We start from the raw sequence: 13,873 nt of genomic DNA, 5'->3' as shown, positions 1-13,873 counted from the left end.
GATGGATGAGGTTGCATTGCCGGGATCATTGCCTGTGTTGTTACATCGAAGAAAGATCTGCGTTGGAGTGGAAACTCTCGTTGCTTGTTTTCCTCGATCACGTCGGGGTCACCAATTAGTTGCGGCTGCGTTTGATGATGAACCAGAAGAGCAGTAAGCGGGAGAAGAAAAGAATAGTATTCGTTTGGATAGGCTGGACACGAGTTCCGTCCCTACCGGGGACTCATCAGCAGCCCGAATACCTGTCAGAATAGTTATTGCAGTTTCTTATAAAGCCCGCACAAATCACCTCCTTAGTTTGTGGTGTTTTATTTATTAGTCTTTTTAGTCGCTAGGATTTTCAATCCAACAACATCTTCGATCGAATTAGCTGAGTCATTATGATGAATATTTTGTTCTAAAAATTTTTTCTTGAAATCATCAATTTCATGGGCCACATTTTGTGTTTTTTTGTTTTCTTTTAACAGCCTAAAAAAGAATTACTTTTTTGATGTAAAAAATCGGCCCTTATTGTAAATCTTCTGAGTCTTTGAGATTTTTCTTTTATTTTTATAATAATTTCATTTCAACTGCTTCAGTATTTTTCAAATTTTTTTGTTATTAATTGTTATTTTTCAATATTATTTTTAATTCTTGTAGCATTATTTCCATTTCTGAATTCTTCGAATAATGATTACTCATTTATTGATATTCGAATCTTAGATCGTATTCTATTCATCCATTTTGTATTTCTCATCATTTACCATTTTCATTTCTACTTTTAAATTAAATTGTGGTTACATACATAATATCATTCAATTTACTTAGATCAAATGCATCTGTGAGATAATCATCTTTAGTGCTTTATTTGTACTTGAAATTTTATGATTTTGATTGTTAAAATTTTGTATTTTTTCAAATTTTTTTTATCTCTCATCTCAATGTTTCCCAACTGTTTCAATTTTCCTAAGATATTTAATTTCATTGTTTTAACTTCACCTCAAGTCAATTCACGTGGATGTCATTTCATGTTATCCAACATTCAAAAAAGGTAAAAAAAGACGATAAACCTGATGATTTTCAATTGCCAACCTCCTTTTGACTCTACATCAATGCTAGATCCTTTGATGTGGTTTACCAACGAGAATACCTGGCCAGAGTATGACTGGTCTTTCAACGACGACAGTGGTGGTGTTAAGAATTGCTAATTGAATGGACATTATCAAATTTCAAGAATATTCGTGCATTCGATTGAACATTGTCCATTTAGTTGAAAAACATTTTTTCTATTTTTTATTCTTTGAACCTGTATTCTATAGAGTACTAACTTAGTTAATGACATCAAGTTTTTTCAGTGTCCTTTCATGAAATTTTTTTTAAATTTTTCATGAATAAACCATTTAAAAAAATTTCGCGATGCACAATTATACAAACCATTAGTTGTGGTCTCAAGGAAGAAAATATTCACCATGGTGACATCTCTCAACGAGATCACCTGTTGTCTGATAATAACTGTAATGTAAGACGCTTCTCCATATTACCCAAAATCCACAAGGGTAGATCCAAATGACGTAGCGAAAAAAGTGCACCGGGTAGACCAATAGTGTCCGATATCAACATTCAACAGTGCTAAGATTGCCAAATTTATTGACGTCTACCTGAAAAAATTTGAACTAAATTTAAAATCTAGTGTACAAAAATTCATTTAATTTTGCTACCAGTATTAATTACTTACAGGTAGAAGAAGATGACCGACTCATCTCTGGCAGTGGGAAAAGCGAATATCGATTTGAAACGCATGGTTGCAGTTTTGAGGCACAACCTGTGCAAACACAAACATCATGGAAGACCTAAGCAAAACAATGTTAGCAATGTTCTTTATGTTGCATGGAATGGTATTGTCCCACAGCTTAGGTCCAGCAAACAACAAACTTGACTGAAACATAAAGGAATTCTGTGGATGGATGTAAAATGTCTTTGAATGACGTGTCGTTCTGACGTTCAAGTCACATGTTAAGCTTAGGCAATTTTTAACATGTGCTGGTAGTTTGTTGCAAAGAAATTTGAAAACAAAAATAGAGGCATAATATGCGAAGAGTTATCTTATTGTCAAAATATAACATGATCTCTGTATTTGAGTTTATAAAATATTCTAACAAATCTTTTTTTGAATTTTGAACAAACGACTGATCAAGTAAGTTGGAAAGTTTCCCCATATAATGTTACAGTATGATAAGTACAAGTAAACAAAGCTGTAATTCAAGGTTATCATTAAGTTGCTCTTTTATTTGGCTTGAAGTATGCCTATGATGCTGACAAATTTATTAATCTCATTGATAATAGAGTAAATGTGTTCTGACCAGGATAGATTACTTTGAAGGTACACTCCTAAAAATTTAGTTGAATCTCTTTCGATGTACGTAGGTTTTTGCTTGATTAGTCAAATTTATATAGATGTTGACCGTATTCTTGTCCTATCTATTGGTTGATAATAAAATAAGTAAAGTCAAAAGCGCCACCCGTAACTGGTTTACATAGAAAAATATTGAAAACCTTTAAATTTGACGCCTGGAAACGAAAAACGCTTTGGTATCCTGATTCAATTATAAATTTAAGAAGATCTTCTGATGTTAAAATTTTTTTTCCCGTGTAGATACTAGCATTCTGCAACCAGAATAATATACAGTTTTACAATTCATTCTCTAGTGCATAGGACCTATTTTTAATGTTTTCGTCAATATTACTTTGTATCCACTGGTTTTCATAATCACATAAATTTTGAGACAACTGAGTGACTAAATTTTTCTTGGCTATTAATTAACTCACAAGAAAGATGGAGCAAATTATGTATATTATTCTAACGTTGATAAAATAAATAATGACGACAAGAATTTGGTTCAAAATATTGAGAAATGTAATAAAAAAAACCGTCTATAATTACTGCAGCAATTTATGAAATCTACAGAATTTCTAGCGTTGGATAGTTTTTTATTATATACACATATATATATATATAATTAACAAAGTTAATAATAATGATAAATGCAAATCACAGGAACAAAGCCCTGGGATATACAAATTCTCTAGATAAACTGCAACAAGTGCTGGAAATGATTGAAAAATCGAAATAAGTCCTAATACACTCGAGAATGAATTGGAAAACTGTATATTATTCTAACGTTAATAAAATAAATAATGACGACAAGAATTTGGTTAGAAATATTGAGAAATGTAATAAAAAAACTATCAAACGCTAGAAAGTTTGTAGATTTCATAAATTACTATTTATATATATATATATATACATAAATACATATATATAAATAAATATATATATATATATATAATATTCTATAAATTCTACCAAGGGACATGGGAGGCAAAATTCGGGACGGTTGGCAACTATGTCATTTTTTATACCGATTTTTCATTTTTTTCGTCAGGCAACTTTTTACATACATCTTTATTTTCTGTTGAAAGATCATTTATTAAATAGTTTAGATGTGCTCAGTTTAAAGCAAATTTTCATTACCAAATTCTTGATATATAATGAAATTCGGCTTAATTAGTTCATCTAAAACATTGAACGTTGAAAAACCTTTTATCTACTTTTATAATTATCAATTTCGCTACAAAAATTGATTTTAAGTAAATTATCAAATTTTAGAACCGTATACACACATTTGTTTCTGTTATCATTATTATAAACATCATCGATCTGCAGTTTATCTGCTCTTATACTTACTGATTTTGCTACACAAATTACTTTTAAACTAAATTATTGAATCTTAAAACCGTAAACCACAAACACACACACATATTTGTTGTTATTATTATTATCATCATTATCATCATAGATAAAACAACATCACATTATTTTTTTGAGAATCTAACCTCACTAGACAATTTTGGCAAAAATAAATAGATAAAATAAAATTTTTGCAGGCCACAGTTCCAAAACTTCACAAGCTAGTCTCTTTAAAAACAAAAATTCTCAAAACTAATTTAAGCTCCGCTACAAACCTTATTTCTTATAATTATACAGCTAAAAAATTATAAGAAAAACTTCTTTGAGTTATGGTCCTGGTCAGATGCCTGGTTTTTTTAGTTTTTTTTAGAGAAATCTACACTTTGCAATTATTTACAATTAATCACATTTATTTATTTTTAGGGTCAAGAAAATCAAATATTGGAAATATGCATGGAAAATGAAAACAAAAAGATAACTTTGCCTAACTATTTTTAACTTTCCGGTCTGCTGATATTTTTTTTCATGTAATTCAATTTCTAACTGACATCACTAACAACAAAAATGACATTTGTGCATCACCCTATGCGTAGCGTGAGAGGTGCCATATAAGGCAGTCCACACCACTTGACGCACATACCCATTATGTATGCACGCGCAAGCACCGCATCATACGGGTATGATGATCTTTGAGTTTTTAACAAACAGTATTCGAACCATGCCTTCGCGTAATATAAGCGCAAGACATTGCACTCCTACCGACTGAGCTAACCCGGTCATTTTTGAAAAACTGGACATCGTGGCAAAAATTAATGCAAAACGCTATGAAATTTCTCCTATTATACCGGCATCAAAATAACTAGCCAATATGAAATATTTGCTTTGTAATCAGTTTGACGTAATTTTGAAAATAGAAATAATTAAAAATCAAAAAAGTGAAAAGTAAAAAAATCTCAATTTAATTTTTGGCACCGATTTTAGTCCACGTGTCGTTAGAGTATATAAAAATTAATAAACAGCTATGGCAGTATAGCATGGACAGGTTTTTGGCAAAATAGTTTTATTTCCAATAATATAATGCATGTATCGAAAAGTATGTTGTCAAAAATAGTGTGGTAGCAAAAGAGTATTTATAACTAGAATAACAAATAATAAAGCTAAACAGAAAATCATCTCAATTTGATTTTTGACATCGCTCTCGATCCAGATGTCGCTTCTTGCTGTCTGCCCGTGTAAACTTCATTCCACAAACTTCACATTCAAACTGGCTTCCCTTGTGCAAAGCCTTGTGTCTGTAATATGAACTTCTGTGACTGTACACTTTGCTGCATGTACTGCAGGCGTATATTTTATTTGTGTATCGGCATGATGCTGAATCCAAATTTACAATATTTTTGCATTCAACGTTGGTTCTCTCTGTCTTGCTGGAGTTTACCTCTTCGTGTGGAATCATTTGAGCACCTTGCAGTTCGTATATCAGAGTTGCATCAGCATCATACGAGGAGGAAGCGGCGGTCGATGTGTTTGGATTTGCTGTGAGGGATGTTGAAGCAGCTGGTTCGATTTCATGGCGGGAATTCACTGTAAGATAACCGCTTAAAACTCTGTATTGCACTTTTTTGGTTTCGCTTGTTTTCTGCAACAATTTTTCTATTGTGAAAGACATTTCGGCAGCGCTTTCTTTAATGCAGTTGTCACTTTTTAACTTTATGCTTTATGAAAATTAATTAATTTTAGAGAAATGCTAAAAAATTTTATAAACGGTTATATTATTGAAGTAATATTAAAAATAATATTAGTTTGGAAGCATAAAATGATAAAATACTACAAGTTAATACATTTAAATTATCGGTTTCGAAATTTTTTGATTCTAGTTATGTATGAGGCCGAACCGCTTTTTATAGAATTCAAAAAACAACTTTAATAAAGTTTTTAATTGATCTTAACTATTTGATCAATGAACTTTGCATTTTCTTTTGATGTTCACTTCTGCGCCAAAAACCGTTTGAACTCAACCGCTTGCCAATCTAATTAAAGATCAAAGAAAGGATCTAATCGGGTAGCCACAAAAGGAACATGTTATGTTATCAATAACTGATAACTAATTAATAGTCATTTGTTGCTTTCGAGGGTTTTTACTTATAGCTGTTCATATTATAACATGATAGACATTCGTAATAAGAAACATCATTATTGGATGTTATGTTGTGTTCATATGCTCAAACTTTAGCAATCGCTACCTTTTTAAGCCCTCTTAAAAATTTTGAATAATTCTAAAGAGCGTGTTGTTTTGCACGTATATTAAGTTTCATTCAAAATTTCAGTTTTCAATGACATGCATGTTCATTTTGTTTTAACGGCCAATTAAAATTTCATGTTTTGTATTTTAATTTGGTGCCCAGCTCATTTTTGCTTTACTATGTGCGTTTATTCACGCTGCTTGAAAACGAGTCAGATGAATAAAATTTTAAAAGCTCTCCGGTTAGATGATTTGATATTTCAACGTAAGACAAAAAAATGTTGGAAATTAATTTATGAGCAATTAAACAATCATCAGAATTCAACGCTTCAATTAAAAATGTTTAAAACTTTTGCAGAGAAAATAATGACAGCAAATAAATTTGTTATAGAACCTGTGTTTAATTTAGTTAATAAAAAGTGGTGTCCTCGGAAAGTTAGTAATCCGACAGCGATGAACGGACGTTTGTAGCAAAGATTTTAATATGCAAAGAGCAAAATTTTATTCAATGTCATATACGGAAATCGTTTGGTTAATGAGAAAACACCTTCATTAATGGTAATCCACAAGTATGAATGTCATATTTAAGCTTTTTGTCATCAGAATCATTCGAACTCATCATTCACAATAGCCGTAAAAAAATAACATTACCTACACCCGTCAATCACTCTAACAAATTAATTAAAAATATTAGGCATCACATTCATCTCCACACTTAACATAGCACCTCATATCAATCACATCATCACAAAAAGCTTTCAAACATTTCACGCACTAAAAACACCCCGCTCACATGGTCTCAAAGGCATCAAATTATTCGACATCACTGAATCACTCTTAATCTCACGCATAAAATATGCAGTTCTTCCTGGTCTGGTTTTGCTACACAACAACAACTTCAGCAACCACAATCTTTCATCAAAAAACTAATCCGCTTCAATTTATCTACCTGCATCATATTCTACCGTCACTCAGATATTCAACCCACTCGATTCAAGGCTATTCAAGAAAGTAGAAAATAACAACAACCACGTCATCCATCCTCTACTACCATCAATCAAAACTACTACACACAACCTTCGTCAGCGCAAACATAAATATCAAGTCGTCACCCAATCTACATATCTACATTTTTAAAGAATAACAAAAATATATATTTTGGATGCTCTAGTACAGATAGAATGATAATTAAACAAACTTTAAAACCATCATGTCCGGCAAATTCAAAGTATGCAAAAACTAATATTGAAAATTAGCAAGTATGCTAAGTATATTCCACGTGCTGGTTATTCCTTAAATCGTGTTGGCAGAGCAGCAGTTGACTGTTATTTAGATGCAGTTAATTTTTTTGGAATTGTTCAAGAAATATATAACTTTTTTCTTCCTCTACCCATAGATGGAAACTAGATTGTTGTCGTCGTTTTTCAAAGATAATTCAAAGTCTGTCAAAGACTAGATGGGAAGCAAATTCATTGGCCACAAGTGCCATACTGGATAGTTATGATGAAATAATTTGTTTATTACATCAACTTCATATTGATATTTCAGAAAATGTCGATACAAGAAATTAGACTATAAACATTTTGATGCAATGGGATCAAATCATACACAAAGAGCTACTTGTAGGTACAATGACGATGTTGCTGAAACTTTTTCATTTTTAACAAAATTGAATCCTTACAGAAGAAAAAATTCATAAAGGATTTACTGCTTTGTGGCAGGCATATCTTAAAGATGTAAACAGGAGTCTCGTAGAAATGAGACATCTAAATGAATACGTGAAACAAAGTCAAGTTTGTGGTGAAAGTAACAGTTTGACACATCAGGATTTGCATACAATAATATTCAACTGTTCATCTTCAATCAGCATTTTCTTATATGGAATCAATTTTAAGATTATTTCTCAAGATAATGGTTACAAATTGCTCTGGAGAAAGATCTTTTTCTTAATTGAAAAAAAAATAAAAAAGATTTCCGAACAACAATGACGCAAGATAAATTTGATCACTGAGTATTATGTATATAGAAAGTGACAAATTACGAAATATACCATTTGAAGAAGTCATCGGTGATTGTGCTCACGCAAAAGCGAGAAAGAAAATATTTAAGTTATTTTTGTTGTTCACAATCACTCAGTTGATCAATCTAACATTTTTCAAAAAAAGTAATTAGTGAACGTTATATAATTCGATTCCGACAATGTTTTTATTTTTCAGAATCGACGATTTAATGTTTTTTTCTTTCTAAAATAGAAAAAATTAAAAAAGTGTTCTTTCTTAAATGCATTCATATTAACTGTATTCATCTAAATACCCTATTTTTAGCAAAAAAATAATATACAACTGAAAACTAGCCCCAAATCCTAAATAGCTTAGAGCCACGTTAAGTCTAAATCCGACTCTTGTGTGTGTGTGTGTGTGTGTGATTGTGTGATGGTTTCAGAAACTTGAAATCGGTCTTTTTATAACTTCCCTTTGTCCAATTATGCTGAAATTTTATGTACTTTCTAATTCCCGATGATAGTGCATGGTAGCAGCATGAATTATTTAAAACCTAATTAAATTTATTGAGTTAACTAATAAATGTATAAAACAAATTAATATATGTCTGCCGAAAAAAAAACGTAGTCATAGTTTGATTTTTTATTTTTCTTTAAAATAAGTTTTATCTATCAACAACAAATGCTGTTCTTTTCCGCAACCAACGTCTGCAAGTTCTGAGTATTTTTTTAAATCAATAGCAACTAGCGATTACAAAATAACATAAATGTTATAAATTGTTGTACATGTAAAAGCGTGATGTTTTAAAAAAATCTTTTTTTCTTTACTTACTTCGTTTTAATTGTCAATTTATCAGTTTGAATTTTGAAGAATAAAAAATTTGAAACTTTGTTTCTTTGTTTTGTATAATTAAATTTATTACTCACAAAACAGGTTTTTTTAAATTTTCTTGCTAAAAGAGGAATGAAAAAATAAATAAAATAATATTAAAATGATAATTTTAAATAATAAACTGTTAAATATAATATAAACAATATATAAAAGTAAGTGTGTATCACAGGACATAGTTATTTTTAAAACTGGATATCGTCGGAAATCTAACCAGACGTTTATAATATCAACTTTTGATAAATTAACTTCAAAATACATTAACAGCCAGTATGAAAATTTTAACACCATCCTACTGTTTTACGCAACTATAAAAATCAAGATAATAAAAACGTAAAATAGTTGAATAAAATCTCAATTTAATTATTGACAGCGATTTCGTCCACGTGTCGTTAGAGTATACAAGAATTAGTATCATTAAATGTTGAGTGATGCAGCTAGAAATAATAGCAACGATTTACTAAGACCAGATTTTGGCAAAACAAGTTTTATTTCAAATAATATAATGTGTGTATCGCAAAGTATGTTTTGGAAATAATGTGGTCATGAAACAGCGCTTAAAACTAAAACAACAAATAATGAAGCTGAACAGAAAATCTCAATTTGATTTTTGACATCGCTTTCGTTCTAGGTGTCGCTTCTTGATGTCTGCCCGGGTGAATTTCATGCCACAAACTCCACATTCAAACTGGTTTCCCTTGTGCGAGGCATTTTGTCTGTAATAAGAACTTCGGTGGTTGTACACTTTGCCGCATGTACCGCAAGCGTATATTTTGTTGGTGTACTGGCCTGATACTGAATCCGACTTTTCATTATTCCCACCTTCAACGTTGGTTCTTTCTGTTCTGCGGAGTTTTCTTCTTCGGTTCGTATTCGTATATAAGAGTTGCATCAGCATCATATGATGAGGAAGCGGTCGGTATGTTTGGTTCTGCAGTGCGGGATGTTGAGGCAGCTGGTTCAATCTCATGACGGGAATCCACTGTAAGATAACCGCTCAGAACTGTGTATTGTACCTTTTTGCTTTCGCTTGTTCTCTGCAATAACTTATCGATTGTGAAGGACCGATTGTGAAGGACATTTCGGCAAAGCTTACTTGAATGTTGTTGACACTAACTCAATTAAGTTTTTTGATTTTTAAAAGCTATATAAAACAAATTATTTTTTGCAAAAGATTAATAACTTTCTCATGAATGGTAATATTATTGAAGTAATATTAAAATTAATATTAATTTTTATAAAAAATGATAAAATATTATTACTTAGTTCATTTAAATAATCCGTGTCCAAAATTTTTTATTCTTAGATATAACTGTCTGAACAGCTTTTTAGAGAATTTATAAAAAAATTTTATTAAAAATTTTAATTGATCTTGACTATTTGACCAATGTTAATTGTTCATTTTCAAAGTGAACTGTCTTGCGCCAAAAAACCGATCAACGGTGTTGGGATTGAAAAGTAGTTTTAATGAATAAATGATGGTAGAAAGTAATTGGTTATATAGAGGTTTTGATAAATTATCGTAGTCCAAATTTGAATTTTGTATGTTGCAGATGATGGAAGCAGTAATAATGATGCAGTAAAGCAACTCTTATTGGATAATAAGTTATTGAGGAAGCTATATATTGTGATTTTTTTTCTTCTTTGTCAATTACAATAAATGGAATTTCCATCGAAGTTGAAATAATTTCTTCAAGAGTGTTAGATCCAAGAATTCCCTTACATTTTGCTCGGCCAAGTGAAATTTTATTGGCCAGATTTGAGTTATTATAAATTTTTAAATACAATTTGCTTGAGCAATCTCGACTTTTGAAACTAAAGTGATGATTGACTGTGGTATGCTAAAGTGAGTTCAGCTGCTGATACCATGATTTGTGTTTTTGAATTAGGAACCGGGGAAAAAAGTCGAACCTTATATGACAAATTTACTGCTTCAACCTTTTAAAAAGTAACTCTCTCTTTTGCGCTTGCTTCAGAGGTTTCAACGACAAACACACAGCGTATATGAATACCCGTGAAAACCACGCATCATACACATTGCATGTGATAGGCGAGGATCTCTTTGTATTCGAACCCAGTCACTGCAGCAGCAAGACCATTTGTCTTTATTCATTGTGTCATCACATTGAGTCATATGGTTATCGCAATTTATACGATTTTCCAGAGCTGTTTTCCTCTTATATCCTACATTAATTTTCAGGTTACATGCTTTCGGCTTCTTCGTCGTTTTCGACGACTTTGAACATTTTTAAATTCTGTCGCATATTTTTGTTGAAATTGCACTTCTTTTGCTTATTCATGGCTCATTTTTAAAGAACAGACTTGAAATAAAAAATATAAAATTTAAAAATAATTAATTAACAAATGAAAAATGAGAACCGCTTTTCTTTTCTTCTACAATACCAGCAAAAATATCTGCTAAGTAAAGATGGCGCTTTCAAGGAACAACAAACCATTTCAGAAAATAAGTTAAGTGCCAGAACTAAAAGTTAACTTTACCTTCACTAAGAAGAGATGTTCATTTAAAAAAAAATAATTACATACAAAAAAATCAAGACAATATTGATTACATATATAAATAAGTTATAAAAATTTGAAAAAACTAATTAAATTTTACATTTTTAAAAAAATTATGTGAAAGGAAGACTTTTAGCAAAATTTTATAAAGGTGGAAAAACAATCTTGTTGAAAAGTGGACTTGTTCTTCCAAAGGAGAAAGGTTTGTAACGAAGTTATTTCGTTGAAATATCATGACAAACGTAGACAGGTTTTTTAGCAAAAAAGTTTAATTTGAAATGCATGTATCACAAAATAGTTTATTCGCAAAACAGTGTTTAAAACTAAAAGAAAACAAATAATAAAGCTAAGCAGAAAATTTAGTTTAAATTTTGACATCGATTTCGATCCAGGTGTCGCTTTTTGCTGTCTGCCCTTGTGAACTTCATACCACAAACTTCACATTCAAACTGCCTTTTTTTGTGCGAGGCCTTGTGTCTGTAATATGAACTTCTGTGACTGTACACTTTCCCGCAGGTACTACAAGCATAAATTTTGTCGGTGTACTGGCCTGATGCTGAACTCGAATTTTCATTATTTTCTTCTTCAACGTTTGTTCTTTCTGTTTGGCTGGAGTTTTCTTCTTCCCGTGGAATCGTCTGAGACACTTGCGGTTCGTTTTTGTATCTCAAAGTTGCATCAGTAACATATGATGAAGAAGCGGTAGATATGTTTGGATCAGCTGTGCGGGATGTTAAGGCAACTGATTTGATCTCATGACGAGAATCCACTCTAAGATAACCGCTCAGAATTGCGTATTGAATTTTTTTGCTTTCGCTGGTTTTTTGCAATAATTTTTCGATTGTAAAAGACATTTTGGTAATGCTTATTGTCAATTGTTGTTGTCACTTTTTATCTCAATTGAGTTATTTGATTTTTAAAAGCTTTTCGAAAATAAATTATTTTTTAACAAATGATCGAATTTTCTCCTATGAATGTAAATATTCCTAAAATAATATTAAACATGTAAGGATACAAAACTAGTTAATTTATTGAAATTATCGGTTTCCAAAATTTTCTGAATTTAATATATATAGGCAGTGGGAACCCCTTTTAATAGAATTTATTAAACAACTTTATTAAAGTTTTTAATTGATCTTGACTATTTGACTAATGAACTTTACCTTTTTCTTTATGTTCACTTTCACAATGATCAGCCTTGCGCTAAAACCGTTTGAACTCAACCGCCAGCCAGCCAATTAGAGATCAAAGGAAGAATCCAATCAGGCAGCCACGCAAAGAGCAAATTACGTAATCAATAACGTATCGCTAAATAACAGTCATTAGTCGCTTTTGAGGGTATTTTATTTTTTGTTGGTTGTTTTATTGCTTGATAGACGTTTGCCCAACTTTTTAAAATACATAAAAAAAATCATTTTCAAAAATTCAATTTTTATGAAATAATATGTGTTTTTAAAAAAATTAATATTATTAACTTTTTTTCACATGGTTTTCTGCAATGTCGAAAAACCGTAACGAAAAAACCGCCCGCAACCGCATCAAACAAACCGCAACCACCCACAAAACAGCGTGTCCACGCCACCTACACTAAATCAATTAAATTTCATAAATATTTATCAACATATAAATTATGAAGACCGAAGTTTAACTCGTTATTATACAGCAACTTTAGCATCGTGTTCATCAAAATTTGTGTTTTCAGCTAAAAATAGTAGTAAGTTAAATATCTTTAAATACATAAAAGGAAGATTTGATTTTCAAAAATTCAACCGGATTTAAAAACAAATCTGACCGGAGCAGGATTTGCACATTTGTTACATTTTGTAGAATTTAAGACTTTGGCTTCATTGGCTTGCAAACCTAGTTTTAAACCCAGCATTAAACTTTGTTATATTACATTCCGATCAATAAATAACTCAATAAATTAACTTAAATTTAATACAAATCGAATTTATACATTATATTTGCAATTTGTCTAAAATTGAAAAATAACATACACATTAAAACATTCGTATATAATGAAAACTTGTGCTATTATGATAGCACAAAACATGCTAACACATTTTGAAAAAACAAACGTCTTAATACTTGGTGTTAGTGTCTGGCAAGGTTGAAAGTTATTAGGATAATCAAGATAGTAACATCAATCAGATGGTCCAAGCGATACAATCGTAATTATTCACTCTTCATGTCGTTTTGCATAAATAAAATACGTTCATTGTTCAGTGATTAATAATATACACTTACATACATGTTCATGTGACAACACATGTTGAGTGTTTTTTGATTCGAAGCATGAATTGGCTTCTCACAAACAACATTTGTGGTATTTAAATCTGATTCTAAACTTGATCTTTACTAAAACTGAACCTCAAAACAACTGCGGTTTTAATGCGGTTTGAAACTTCATTTTAACTCCGAAGAGCAGTTTTCAAAGGCATGCATGTTCATTTTGTTGTATTTTTTTTATTAACTATTTTAATTTGGTGAAGAGTTTCTGGT

The 13,873-nt window shown here is 30.9% G+C and overlaps 1 protein-coding gene across 1 annotated transcript in view; it reads right to left on the bottom strand.

Annotated features, from left to right (window-relative positions):
- HELRODRAFT_68975 (hypothetical protein) overlaps positions 1-13,873 on the bottom strand; it is a gene marked incomplete at both ends in the record, with an annotated part of 41,927 nt that overhangs the window by 15,373 nt on the left and 12,681 nt on the right. The window contains 3 exons of the mRNA XM_009028989.1: positions 4,993-5,098; positions 9,470-9,643; positions 11,748-11,921. Coding sequence (XP_009027237.1) covers positions 4,993-5,098; positions 9,470-9,643; positions 11,748-11,921 — 454 coding nt within the window. The remainder of the gene's footprint in view (positions 1-4,992; positions 5,099-9,469; positions 9,644-11,747; positions 11,922-13,873) is intronic.

Source organism: Helobdella robusta, assembly GCF_000326865.2.
Source record: "Helobdella robusta unplaced genomic scaffold HELROscaffold_6, whole genome shotgun sequence".
NCBI lineage: Eukaryota > Metazoa > Annelida > Clitellata > Rhynchobdellida > Glossiphoniidae > Helobdella > Helobdella robusta.
This window is presented reverse-complemented; position numbering and strand designations above follow the sequence as displayed.